Source organism: Podarcis filfolensis (genome assembly GCF_964270895.1).
Source record: "Podarcis filfolensis genome assembly, chromosome: 6".
Lineage (NCBI taxonomy): Eukaryota > Metazoa > Chordata > Lepidosauria > Squamata > Lacertidae > Podarcis > Podarcis filfolensis.
The window spans coordinates 24,163,503-24,178,455 of NC_139609.1; the positions used below are offsets into that span (position 1 = coordinate 24,163,503).

General features: G+C 41.1%; 1 protein-coding gene across 12 annotated transcripts in view; it reads right to left on the reverse strand.

The window, feature by feature from the left end:
• LOC310765473 (uncharacterized protein) overlaps positions 1 to 14,455 on the reverse strand; it is a 32,626-nt gene extending 18,171 nt beyond the window's left edge. For all 12 annotated transcript variants that reach the window (XM_083620462.1, XM_083620459.1, XM_083620466.1 and 9 more), the window contains exons 1-5: positions 14,296 to 14,455; positions 7,878 to 8,073; positions 6,811 to 6,947; positions 5,478 to 5,569; positions 4,328 to 4,700 (exon numbers count right to left, since the gene is read on the reverse strand). In XM_083620462.1, the coding sequence (XP_083476588.1) occupies positions 4,328 to 4,700; positions 5,478 to 5,569; positions 6,811 to 6,947; positions 7,878 to 8,073 (798 nt within the window). In that variant the 5' untranslated portion in view covers positions 14,296 to 14,455. The remainder of the gene's footprint in view (positions 1 to 4,327; positions 4,701 to 5,477; positions 5,570 to 6,810; positions 6,948 to 7,877; positions 8,074 to 14,295) is intronic.
• Positions 14,456 to 14,953: the final 498 nt, after the last annotated feature.

The window sequence follows — 14,953 nt, forward strand, 5'->3', positions numbered from 1 at the left end:
TCAGTGGTGAGGACGCACAAATCCCATCATTTTTAGTTTATCTTTTTCTAAATCTTAAATTTGGTTTGCCACCTTTCCACATACATTTGCAATTAAGGGGAAAAAGCTTGTGTGCACATTTGTTTTCATTTTCCTGTGTTTTTCTCCTAACATATACAGTTTTGATTTCTGCAAGCAGACTGATAAACATTCTCGTGTGCACTTTTCAATTACGTACAAATTTCTGCTTGCATTCTTCGGTTGGAGGACTGCATCAGAGAAATGAGAACTTTAGAAGAATACTGTGTTTTAGTTTGCATATTGGTTTGGCAAGTGCAACTTTTGTAGGCTTCCATTTAAGTGTGAACTGTTATGTACTGAAGTTCTCACCCTGGGCCAGCAGGGGGTTATTGTAGATAGTTATGCAAATAAGGGATCGAAAGTGACGTTCTGTGATTGGATAGTTTTAGAAAATTGTTACAGTTACATTGTACTGGAGCTCTATATAAGCAGGCTGACTGAACCCTTCAGTTCAGTTCTGTCCTGGTCTGTGAATAAACAAGAGCTGTTTGAAGAATCGTTGTGTCGTCTGATATGTTCACCCACAACTTAACATGAACTGATTTAATTTTCTGCCCCTCCCCCCCGCATCTCTGCTCCATGGTATATGTAATACCTGCCACCTGAGAGCAGGGGCAAACTGGGTGCTTGAAATCACTCAAAATAAAGGTTCTTAAGATCCTATACCCCTTCATGGATCACTGCCTTGCCGTGGCGAAGGGGCTTGAATAACTCAGAGAAGCTATGAACTATGCCGAGCAGGGTACCCAAGATGAACAGGTCATAGTGGAGAGTTTTGACCAAACGTGATCCACCTGGAGGAGGAACCGGCAAGCCACTCCAGTATCCCTGCCAAGAAAACTCCATGGACAAAGACAACAGGCATATAAAAGTTATGACGCTGGAAGATGAGCCCCTCAGGTCGGAAGGTGTCCAACATGCTACTGGGGAAGAGCGGAGGACAAGTACAAGTAGATCCAGAGCTGATGAAGCGCCTGGGCCAAAGCCGAAAGGACGCTCAGTTGCGGATATGCCTGGAAGCGAAAAGCGAAAGGAAAGTCCAATGCTGTAAAGAAAAATATTGCATAGGAACCTGGAATGTAAGAACCATGAACCTGGGTAAGTTGGATGTGGTCAAAAATGAGATGGCAAGAATAAATATTGAAATCCTGGGCATCAGTGAACTAAAATGGACGGGAATGGGTGAATTCAGTTCGGATGACTATCATATCTACCACTGTGGGCAAGAAACCTGTAAAAGAAATGGAGTGGCCCTCATAGTCAACAAAAGAGTGGCGAAAGCTGTACTGGGATGCAATCTCAAAAATGATAGAATGATCTCGATACGAATCCAAGGCAGACCTTTTAACATCACAGTAATCCAAGTTTATGCACCAACTACTGGTGCTGAAGAAACTGAAATTGACCAATTCTATGAAGACTTACAAGACCTTATAGAAATGACACCAAAGAAGGATATTCTTCTCATTATAGGGGATTGGAATGCTAAAATAAGGAGTCAAGAGATAAAAGGAACAACTGGCAAGTTTGGCCTTGGAGATCAAAACGAAGCAGGGCAAAGGCTAATAGAGTTCTGTCAAGAGAACAAGCTGGTCATCACAAACACGCTTTTCCAACAACACAAGAGACGACTCTACATCACCAGATGGGCAACATCGAAATCAGATTGATTATATTCTCTGCAGCCAAAGATGGAGAAGCTCTATACAGTCAGCAAAAACAAGACCTGGAGCTGACTGTGGCTCAGATCATCAACTTCTTATAGCAAAATTCAAGCTTAAACTGAAGAAAGTAGGAAAAACTACTGGGCCGGTAAGATACAATCTAAACCAAATCCCTTATGAATACACAGTGGAAGTGAGGAACAGGTTTAAGGATTTAGATTTGCTGGACAGAGTACCTGAAGAACTATGGGTGGAGGCTCACAACATTATACAGGAGGCAGCAACTAAAACCATCCCAATGAAAAAGAAATGCAAGAAAGCAAAGTGGCTGTCCAACGAGGCCTTACAAATAGCGGGGGAGAGAAGACAAGCAAAATGCGAGGGAGATAGTGAAAGATACAGGAAATTGAATGCAGATTTCCAAAGAATAGCAAGGAGAGACAAGAAGACCTTCTTAAATGAGCAATGCAAAGAAATAGAGGAAAACAACAGAATGGGAAGAACCAGAGATCTGTTCAAGAAAATCAGAAATATGAAAGGAACATTTCGTACAAGGATTACCATAATAAAGGACAAAAGTGGTAAGGACCTAACAGAAGCAGAAGACATCAAGAAGAGGTGGCAAGAATACACAGAGGAATTATACCAGGAAGATATGGATGTGTCGTACACCCCAGGTAGTGTGGTTGCTGACCTTGAGCCAGACATCCTGGAGAGTGAAGTCAAATGGGCCTTAGAAAGCACTGCAAATAACAAGGCCAGTGGAAGTGATGATATTCCAGCTGAACTATTTAAAATTTTAAAAGATGATGCTGTTAAGGTGCTACACTCAATATGCCAGCAAGTTTGGAAAACTCAGCAGTGGCCAAAGGATTGGAGAAGATCAGTCTACATCCCAATCCCAAAGAAGGGCAGTGCCAAAGAATGCTCCAACTACTGCACAATTGCACTCATTTCACACGCTAGCAAGGTTATACTTAAAATTCTACAAGGAAGGCTCAAGCAGTATGTGGACCGAGAACTCCCAGAAGTGCAAGCTGGATTTAGAAGAGGCAGAGGAACCAGAGACCAAATTGCAAACATGCGCTGGATTATGGAGAAAGCTAGAGAGTTCCAGAAAGACATCTACTTCTGCTTCATTGACTATGCAAAAGCCTTTGACTGTGTCGACCACAGCAAACTATGGCAAGTTCTTAAAGAAATGGGAGTGCCTGATCACCTCATCTGTCTCCTGAGAAATCTCTATGTGGGACAAGAAGCTACAGTTAGAACTGGATATGGAACAACTGATTGGTTCAAAATTGGGAAAGGAGTACGACAAGGCTGTATATTGTCTCCCTGGTTATTTAACTTATATGCAGAATTCATCATGCGAAAGGCTGGGCTGGATGAATCCGAAGCCGGAATTAAGATTGCCGGAAGAAATATCAACAGCCTCAGATATGCAGATGGCACAACCTTGATGGCAGAAAGTGAGGAGGAATTAAAGAACCTTTTATTGAGGGTGAAGGAGGAGAGCGCAGAATATGGTCTGAAACTCAGCATAAAAAAAACGAAGATCATGGCCACTAGTCCCATCACCTCCTGGCAAATAGAAGGGGAAGAAATGGAGGCAGTAAGAGATTTTACTTTCTTGGGCTCCATGATCACTGCAGATGGTGACAGCAGTCACGAAATTAAAAGACGCCTGCTTCTTGGGAGAAAAGCAATGTCAAACCTAGATAGCATCTTAAAAAGTAGAGACATCACCTTGCCAACAAAGGTCCGTATAGTAAAAGCTATGGTTTTCCCAGTAGTGATGTATGGAAGTGAGAGCTGGACCATAAAGAAAGCTGATCGCCGAAGAATTGATGCTTTTGAATTATGGTGCTGGAGGAGACTCTTGAGAGTCCCATGGACTGCAAGAAGATCAAACGTATCCATTCTGAAGGAAATCAGCCCTGAGTGCTCACTGGAAGGACAGATCGTGAAGCTGAGGCTCCAATACTTTGGCCACCTCATGAGAAGAGAAGACTCCCTGGAAAAGACCCTGATGTTGGGAAAGATGGAGGGCACAAGGAGAAGGGGACAACAGAGGATGAGATGGTTGGATGGTGTTCTTGAAGCTACCAGCATGAGTTTGATCAAACTGCGGGAGGCAGTGGAGGACAGAAGTGCCTGGCATGCTCTGGTCCATGGGGTCACGAAGAGTCAGACATGACTAAACGACTAAACTACAACAACAAAAGATCCTATAAATAATGTTACCAGTTCTTAGAATCTAGTCATCTTATACTGTTCCAATAAAATAAGTGCTAGAAAAATAATCAAATTTGACTTTTGTTACTGCCTGTTCCAGTGTTGCAGCCTCAGCAGAAATTCTGACAGACTGGCATCTGATTCTGAATAAATGAGTCCCTTCTAAAGGGTCTCCTCCATTTCTTAAGTTACTGGAGTGATGTGGCAAGAAGCAGCCATACAGAAGATACAACCATACTGCTAAAGGAACATAATGGTAGGTCATATTCACAACATTCATGATCAAGTGTTTGAAAAACATGCACTTGTTCTGTTCAGCTGAATTACGCCCCTCCTTTGGTTTGTAATAAGTATTTCACAAATACCTTCCTCCTGCTCTTTTCTGTGGCATTTTCTATTCTGGAGTCCGGCGTCGCCTCAGAATCAACAGGTATCTCATTGTCATAAACTGCCTCAGTGTCACCAAGGAGGGTGTTGAAATCAAAATCATCATCGTACTCATCAGAATCATCAGTAATATCAGAAACTGTTGATGCCACAGAATCATTGGCTAGGTCTGAGCTATTGGCTGCCATTGAAACATTGATGGGTTTGGAATCACTGATGGGTTTGGAAGCGTTGATGGGTTTGGAATCATTGATGGGTTTGGAAATATTAGCCACTTCTGAAAATCTGGGTGAGAGAGTTTTGCTATGAACGCCAACCCAATAGGTATCATAATCTTGAAGAAAAGTAGCCCTGAGAGGGGAGAAAAAACACCAAGAAATCATCACTATTTCTAGTGTGGAGACTTTTCTCTAATGAGCTACATAATATCATATATATTATACATAAAAATTTTTTCACAGGGGAATTTGCATTATACTTTTCAGTCCAGAATTATCTATTTCCCCAGCTACTCTGGGCGGGTTACAGCATATATAAAAACATAGTAATACATCACTATGTATTAGTCTGAGGTCCAGCACCAAGGGCCTTCTGGTGGTTCCCTCACTGCTAGATGTGAGGTTACAGGCAGAGGGCCTTCTCTGTAGTGGCGCCCGCCCTGTGGAACGCCCTCCCATCAGATGTCAAGAAAATAAACAGCTATCTAACTTTTAGAAGACATCTGAAGGCAGCCCTTCCTTTAGGGAAGTTTTTAATGTTTGATTCTATTTTAAATATTTTGTTGGGAGCTGCCCAGAGTGGCTGGGGAAACCCAGCCAGATGGGCAGGGTATAAATAAAATAAATAATAATAATAATAATAATAATCAAACATTAAAAACTTCCTGATACAGGGCCGCCTTCAGATGTCTTCTAAAAGTTATGTAGTTCTTTATCTCCTTGACATCTAAAGGGAAGGCATTCCACAAGGAAGGTGCCACTACCACGAAGGTCGTGCACCTGCCTGCATAAACATTTGTGATTTCCAAATATATGACCACACATGCAACCTTGATATATTTTGTTGCTTTTTCAAAGAAGAACTAAAGTCCCTCGATAAATATTGCATAGCAAGAAATCCACAACTTACATAAGGCGAATCTTATTCGTACCCTGAGGAGCAACCCAAGTAGTTGTGACTTTGCGTTTTACGCTGGGACTCGTGTGACTTACTGCTGAATTCTGAAAGGAGAAGGCAAATGAAACAGAATCCAGACACACAAGTAAAAAAAAACACACACAGCTCAAAAACAATATTTGAGGCAAATTGTTCTTCATGCTATAGTTGAAACGAGATCACTAATTAAGGCTGCAGTCCTATAGCTACTTACCCGAGATTGGGAGTAACCCCACTGAACTCAACAGGACTTATTTCTGAGCCGATGTGTGTAGAATTGTGTTCTAAAAGTGCAATCCTATCCATGTCTATTCAAAAGTAGGTGCCATTAAGTTCAGTGGGGCTTACTCCCAGGAAAACACTGGTACAGGATTACAGCCTAGGCTACTCTTACAGTTGAATGACCTTTCAACAGCATTTAAATCTGAAAACATGAAATTGATTTTCATACTTTGCAATTCGGCTTCTAGTGTTGATATTAACTCAAAGTTTCATAAAATTTTGGCTGTGAGTTTTTATCTATTTAAGAAGGTGTTTCCAGAATGTTCCCTAATTGCAAGCCACCTGTAGGATAGCACCAGGTACTGACCACTAAATGTCAGGTGCCAGCAAACATTGACTGCTATCGCATTTCAGCTACCAGATACCATCAAAACCAATGTATGCACAATGCCACCATTAAATATCAAATATGTGCTGGATATTCAGTTTTCAAGAATATTTGCCATTAAAATCCACACAGGAAATTTTTGAGAAGCAAATTTATCCCAGCTCTATAAACACATGTGTCCTTGGCAGATGCCCTGGCGGAAAACTGCCTTGCCTATCACAAATAGTTTGGTTATGAAAAAGGAGGAAGACAGGTACCGTATTTTTCCATCTATAAGACGCCCCCATGTATAAGACCCCCACTTTTGGGGGGGACTCAGTTTTAAGAAAATAAGGGGAGATGGCCCAAAGTTGTTCAGCCTGTCCGCCCGGTCAGCTGTGGGCAGGAAACACCCACCAGATTGCTCCCCGCTCGCTGTGGCATCGGGGGAAGCCGCGCTCCAGCCAACCAAATGGCTGGTGGCACCCCACATCTCCCTGCCCCCCATGCCACTATCCATGTATTGGATGACCCCAGTTTTTGGACATGATTTTTGAGTCAAAAAAACCTCATCCAATACACAGAAAAATACGGTACATCTTCCGTATTTTTAAAGAAAAGGAAGAAACAGAGCAATGATACATTCTGTTATGAGGCTAATGGATACCACTCTGGCACCATCAAGAAAGCAATTTCTCATGTTAAATGAACACATACCGTCATGTTGGCACATGGGTAGCCTTGCGTATTTGGATCCCTGATGCGAAACATGCCAACGGGAACATTGCCATCAATTTCCCGAGCCTGTACCATAAATGCTGTGAATCCAGCAGACGACGTTCCTTCTAGAGTCACTGGGGGAAACCAACAGATAAATTTAATATAATGACTTTTAACAGAGTTAAACTACGCATCTGAATTTCCCCCTTTGATCGCTTGGGTCTTTCATTTTTGCAGAGCAGGTTTGTCTCAGTCAGAAACTTTACTGATTGCAGCATTTAGAAAACCAGGATGATTTACATCCATGGCAGTGAATAGCAATCGCCTCTGAATAGCTTCAGGAATCTGATATGTTCTCATCTCCAGTGTGTCTTCTGCGAGTTCATTACATCAAAGAAACACCGCTCTCATGAAAAGACAACATGCATCGGCATTTATTTCCATTTCAAGTTTGAGTTTAAATACCCAGAAAGAAGCTCAGGTTCTCTGCTCAGTAACTCCTATGTTTTTTCTGCACTGTGGAATTACAGCATTCAAACAACTGGACTCCACCACAGAATCCTGAAATATATTTTGCTACATAACCTAACTTCAAAGAACAAAACGGTACAATAATCTAGCTGTAGCACCTTCCTATTTAAGGAATTCCCCGATCCAGAACATTTTTGTCTAATATAGTGCATTTTCACTAATATATGCTCTAATACATGATTTTTTGACACATTACTTAACCAGAAAGCTGCAATTACTTAACTAGAAAATTTGGAGAAGTGTGAATTTTGATGAATGGCTGTGTTTTGGTTCTTGCATTGTTCTGGAAGTGCAAGTCAAGTCATTTTATTATGGTCAATGACCAGTATAAAAATTTTAAAAAATGCCAATTACAAAATTTAAAAGCTCAAGGCGAGATAACATAATATAAAATCACATATACATGAAAGAGCAGTTCTGGAAGTACACATTTGGTAGATTTGCTTTTTTAAAATGAACTGAATCACATTTCTCCCCCATTCCTACTCATTAACTATCTCTGATCCACAACGTTAGCAGATTATGTATTGTACCTTGTATTTCATTTCCTGGATCATATCTATCAAATGATACAGAGACGACATACGGTGGAGTAGATGTCTGTGGTCCTCCTCCACAATTCGGCAACATGGAGAAACAATCTATTGAAACATCTTTGTATGGAAATCCAAGGGCCTTGGGCAGGAAGACAGCACAAAAAATGACCACGAAGGAATAATACTTCTCCATCTGAAGAAAGAGAATAAAGCTATTTATAAGAAGGTGGAGGAACCATGGCTGACACCAATGTACAAAGAACATTTAATTCAATTAAATGTTAATGGTAATAAGAGTATGTAGCTTTGTTATATTCAGTTATTTGCTTAATTATGATTATATTAGTAAAAGCAATTTTATTATGGACGTAGCACTTTTGATAAGCAAACCTTACCTATTCAAACTGGACTTTGCTTGCGTATTTAGTATGTGAAAAAGCTCAATGGTATTTCTGTATTACAAGAAGGAGACCCAAGGACAAGAGGAACGAGTCAGTATCTTTTGTCATCAGTTGCTCAAACCCTCAAAAACTCAAAGTACAGTGCTGTTTCGGCTTCCACTGGACCTCACCAACTTTATTAACCCAAACTAAGTTTCACCAGATAATGTGTGAGCTCTAGTATATATCTCCCACTTTTAAAGACCTGAAAATCCAAAGAGGCTGGCTTGCCCAAAAGGGCCTCATGGTCCAAATAGAGTAGCATAGCAGACCAAGAATGGCATGCTGTGTGCATAAGTTCAGCTCTATGGATCTTGGTTAAGTTTCAGCAATAATAGTATATATAGTTAAAGTTATGCATTGTTATTATTTAATCCCATGTTGCTAATCTTCCGCCCACAGTCATATGAAGCCCATATTCAATGAATTAAGAAACAGTTGACTTTTTCTGAACTTGCCTGCCTGACAGAACTAATCAACACAATAGTTTATTAAGGCAACCTATAACCACAGAGGCGGTTTATAGTTCTGGTTTAAATGCCAGAGGGCATTATATCTTGTAGTTGCCACAGAATAAGGGTGTCACACGTGCTCCCTTAAAACAGGGATGTGGGGAATCTTTGAAATATTAGGGAATTTAACCTAGTGTCTGTAAGAAATATGCAGACATCTTTGAAACTCTTTTCTTTAAATAAACAGCTGCTTGGGACATGTTAGCTGGCAAAATCCACGAGGCAATCCGAAAGAAACTTTAGACTGCTAGGTTGAATTGCTGAAGGGCACTCCTGTCTGTAATTACCAAATAATGGGGTGCTGTTCTGAAGGGAAGCAGGTGGGGTTAATTCCTCTTGAGAATTAACCCTCTAATGCCTTAAGGAAACAGTTGAGAAAATAGTTCTCTGTCTGGAAAGAAAACTTTGGAACTGGACCCAACCAAAGAGGGTAGGCAGAAGCAGTAGAAAGAATGATGGAAAGTCACAACCCCACCAGGAATTTAAAGCACATTGCTTCCCCCAGAGAATCATGGGAAGTGAAATATACTCAAGAGTCGAGAGTGGATTTCATGCTCTTTATTCAGCTCATAGTGGTGAGGAATGGAAGTTCCCCTAGAATGTCTGCTTTATATACATTATTTACACAATGGGCCCCATGTGATTGGCTGATTCCGGGATTCACCTGTAGGCCAATCAGGTTGCGGATTCACTTCCACCTGGAGCTGGATTGGGTGGCTCCTGTAGACCAATCAGACTGCTGCATTCTGGACCCTATTGTTCTACGACCAATCAGACTGCTGCATTCTGAATCCTATTCAACTCAGTACGTAACAGGAAGTGTGGTTTCCCCCTCAGAGCACTACAATTCCCAGCATTCTTAACATTTCACACATGGGAATAGCAAGGATCTTTGTTAGGGGGCAGGCCTTTTGTTAGGGGGGCAGAACCTCAATTTGCTATGATTTCGCAGGATCCTTTGGTGGATGGGAGAGCAATGCTCTTTAAACGTAGGTTGTGGGTGTAGCTGGTGGAATGAAACATGTTTGTGTCTGTTCTTCATTTAGCTACTTAGGTAGCAAACTGTTCATTCACATTTTCATCTTCAGTCATATATTGTTGGCTGGGTTTATTTAGTTTACAGCATGTTATGGTTTAAGAAACATATATATGAAAATGTTATAAATGGTATCTAACACCTAGTAGATTAGCTAAAATGTGCAAATCAAAATTGCGTAAGTGTTGGAAATATAAAGAGAATAAAGGTACCTTTTTCCATATGTGGTGGAGCTGTAGTAAGATACAAGCTTACTGGGAAATGATACATAATGAATTGAAAAAGAGTTTTAAGATAGCTTTTGTAAAAAAACAAAAACAAAAAACACCCCAGAAGCTTTTCTTTTAGGCATTATGGGATTGGAGTTACCTAAGCACCATAAAATTTTATCTATGTATGCAACCACTGCTGCAAGAATGGTATTTGCCCAAAGATGGAAAGAGGAAGACGTCCTGTTGAAAGAAGAATGGCTACAGAAACTAACGGAAAATGCAGAAATGGCCAAACTTACTGGAAAAATAAGAAATCAAGATAACAAAGTCTTTAAGGGGGAACGGAAATCATTTATTGAATATTTTCAAATTCATCGTAAACAAATTAAGACATTAGCAGGATTAATGTAAAAACATGCAAAAAATTTTAAAAAAGAGAAATGGATGGAAATAAAATATAAAATAGATTTAAATTGAGATATGTAGAAAAATAGAGTAAATATAAGGAACCACAGAAAGAGGGAGAGGGAAGTTGAAATATGATATGTAAAGATGATTCTGTTTGAAATGTTTCTCATAAATGAAAATTATAAATAAGAATAATAAATATTTAGTTCCATTCTTGCTGCAAAGGAGGGCCGGCCATGTGTCGTGTTTCCTAAAAGTGTATCAAAAATTGCTCAGGAATTCTCAGAGGTCATATAAGAGAAGGCAGGAGGAAGTTCATTGGATATCCACAAGTCACCTGACTTCCTAGGTAAAAGAGTTCTACTAACGCCTGCAATTCCAACTCCTGTGAGCTGTCATGGCAATATAGTGAGTAAATAATCGGTATTCCCAGTTTAAACCCTGAGTTAGAGCTCTTTTGAAACCATTTTCATCTGACTCATAAAGCTAATATACTTGATTCTGTTCTAATTATAGTGCACCCAAATGCACTTTAAAAACAGGAGTTAGTGCTTTTGTTTCTCTTAGGTAGTGAGTCTGTTTCCCCACACTAATTGTCACACTACTAATGACACACACAATATATATGTGTAGTTGCATGGCTGATTCAGTCCTCAGACTTGAGACTCTCCTCAGGTTTCAGATGGGCATTTTGTTTATTTACATTTATTCAGTTAGACGAAAATTCATCCATTAACTTATTATTAAAAGTGCCCAGCAACTCCTTTTTATTATTGCAAATGTTGCTCTGGCGAATGGACAGGGGGAGGCATTTTGAACAACACAATACCAATCCAATCTGTGCTGTTTATTGCCAGCTGTGGCAGCGAACTAACAGAACCAGTTCCAATTAAGTTCAGTCCCAGGCACAAAATTGTTGGTCCAACATGAAACCGAACGTTCTTCCAAAGTGTTTTGCTACTCAAATTAGTCTGTGTGCACCCATCGATACTCTGACTCCATTGCATTCAAATTAGCCGGTCTGGAAAAACTGGTAAACAGGAATGCTGCTTAAGATACTCAATAGATTTACATGCTCTGGCTTGTCACCAAATAAATGACAGACTCTGGGGAAAGTCTTCTTGGTCTTTCATTTCTGACTGGGAGCAGACTGGCTGAGATATATGTAAGTTATGTGGCTGCTTGGAAGCAGGGATTAAGCTGGGCAAAAAATGGTGAAGCCTTATAAAACACTCTGTTATACCCGCCAACATTTCTTTTTTAAACTGGAGATGTCAGGAATTGAACCTGGAACCTTCTGTATGGAGAGCATGGATGGCATCCAACTAATGTGCTATCACCACAAGGAACTCGCCCTGTTCTCTCCCTGCTCATGCTCCACATCATCCCCATATCTGCTCTAGAGGGCTGAGGGAACCTCCAGAACTGTTTTAGGGGTGTGTGCAGGGGCAGAGAGGCATAATGTCCTGTTGCACAAGCAGAATTCCCTGAGCTGAAGGAACAAGTTAGCTCGGTACCACCCTGTGTGTTCAGCCACTGAACTGTGGTCTTTCCAGACATGTCACAACAGCTCTCCAATGGGCACCTTGAATCACACTCGCACAACCACATCCCACAGCAGGACATGTTCCCCAAATCCTTGCATTAAAGATTCAACAAATGCAAAATACAGTGGTACCTCAGGTTAAGTACTTAATTCGTTCTGGAGGTCCGTTCTTAACCTGAAACTGTTCTTAACCTGAAGCACCACTTTAGCTAATGGGGCCTCCTGCTGCCGCCGCACCACTGGAGCCCGATTTCTGTTCTTATCCTGAAGCAAAGTTCTTAACCTGAAGCACTATTTCTGGGTTAGCGAACTGTGTAACCTGAAGCGTATGTAACCCGAGGTACCACTGTATATTGAACACATACATGAAATGGACCCCAAGCAGTGAAAACTCATTCTTACATCTCAAGTACAGTGGTACCTCGGTTCTCAAACATCTCTCTTGACGAACGTTTCAGAACCCAAAAGGTGAAAACCCGGAAGCAAATGCTTCCGTTTTCAAACGCACTTTGAAAGTTGAATGGCTTCCACTGTGTGTTTTTCAATTTTCTCAATTGAATTTGCAGGCAGCCCTTTGCGCCTCGGTTTTCGAACGTTTCGGAACTTGAACAGTCTTCCAGAATGGATTACATTCAAGAAACGAGGTACCACTGTATAGGCCAGATATGTGGCTCCGATTCCTGCCATCTCAGCCTATCAGCACAGGCAATGGTGGAAGGCCAGAAGAAGGGATGGGAATTATTGCTTATCATGAGACCTTTTGCTGACTTTGATGCAAGCCAGCCAATGCTGGAAAGGCACTGGGACCTTTGACATAGGGCCAGTTATATTGCAGATGGAGGAGAAGTTATTCTCCATCACAGTGTCCAATTCCAATGACCCTGTTGGAGATCAAGGCAGCCTTTTCCCTAGGATACGGAAGACTATCACTCAGGTAGGAGATCTTGATCTCTGACAACAATCCCACTACCATTGCTATGCTCCCAATGTCTCCAGAGAAGAGGCAATGTGTATCCACCCAACAACACCAAGACTAGTGCAGAGATAGAGCTTGGGTTGACCTCACACTCCATGACTTACTGCTTAGACCCTCCCCATGAGGAAATACCTTCAGTGAAGTGTAGGCACGAGTATTCAGTGCAGCTAGTGTAATAGTTCTTTGGAGAAAGTGGGGTCAAGGGAGTCTTGGCAGCCAGGAAGAGAGACCCAGTGTATAGACTAGCCGCTGCAGAATCACTCTAAACATTGACCCGTCTTATTCACAGTCCTTCTCCTGTGGGACAGGGAGAGGTCAACTCAGAGGTTGTGCTTTGTGCAGCAGCTCCCTTCAACCCTTGCTTTGGGCTCAAATGATTGACAAACTTGCACATCTCTCTTCAGTGTTCAGTAGGATCCTTCATCTTGCAGGGGATCTCACATGTCTTCTGACCTGAATTGCCTCTCAACAGGCGTTTCCAGGCCCAATATGAAACGTATACTTTGGACCATCCCACTTTCTTCCAGATGCATGAAGATTACCAGGAGGGGCCCACAATGAATGCACCCAGACAGGTCTGTGGGCCTGTTTCTCGGTCACAGCAACAACCCACTCTTTTTTCAGCTGGTTGGACTAGGCTAGCAATGTTGTGCAAGGAAATGCAAATGCAAATTCAGATTGAGAAAGAAATGTGTATATTTACCACCCGAGAACTTGTGCAATTCGGAGTGAAAATAAAGAGCAATTTCGTTGAAGTAAAGTAATTGCCTGCATTCTTCAGATACATGGAGATAATTCCTGCTTAAGGCCATTGAATTTTATGTAGGAAGTGGAGGCATTAAGATTTCTCTTCCTTCAATGAACTGTATGTTTCCATATTCATTTTCTTGCTGTTAACAGAATGTATGCCCAATTGCCCATCAATCTTCACATTTAACTTGGCTTGACTTCATAGGACTATATACACCATAAACCTGCATTATCTGCATTAACTTTTCTCAGCTACTTGATCCTCAACATCTTGGTTTAACCCCTCAGTTAATAGTAACAACAAATACCTTAAACATGCATTCAGTTATGTCACTTTTCCATCCCAAACTTTACTTTCTGAATAAAATACAACCCAAACAAGCCAGTTTGGGTCCACCTATCAGGGTTCAATATCAAAGCCTGGCTTTATTCTCCGGTTTAAAACATTTCAGTCAAGACATTCCATTAAGTACAATTCAGTGTCTATGAAAATCAATGGTACAAGGGGAAACTGTTTAGAATTCCAGCAACCTACCTTAATAATCCTGTTTCTGGTCAGCCTTGGTACTTGTGGCTCTGTCCTGCAACCTTGTAGTGTAGGACTCTGAGAGCAATGTAACAAATAGCAGGGAAGAACTGGGTGGCTCAACCTGTCGCAAGGCAGAGGATGGAGAACAGCCCATTAATGACACCTTAGCCTCCACCTCAGAAATTACCACATGGCAAATGAAATCATCTATGGCAGTAGTCATTCTTTCCCTGACCTTGAAGACACTTTCCTTCCTTCTGTGATCTGCAAAGGTTGATATTTAAAATTGATTGAACTGCATTTACTGCTTAGTAACAGTTTGCCAAATCAAAGCTTCAGCTTTGTTATGTTGCTTTCAACTTCCCAAAATCTTTCCCCTCACAATGGGGAAATAAAGCAAACCTGTACCCCAAAACTGACAACTTTAAAGCTGTTTCTATTTTAGCTGTAAGCCACCTAGAGTCCCCGACAGGGAAAAAGGCAGGATGTGAATAAATACAACATTTAATACTAATCTGTGCCATTTTGTGTCAGGTGTTACAAGGAAGAGACATCATGGGAACCTCCGTATTTTTCGCTCTATAAGACGCACCAGACCATAAGGTGCACCTAGTTTTTGGAGGAGGAAAACAAGAAAAAAAATATTCTGAATCTCAGAAGCCAG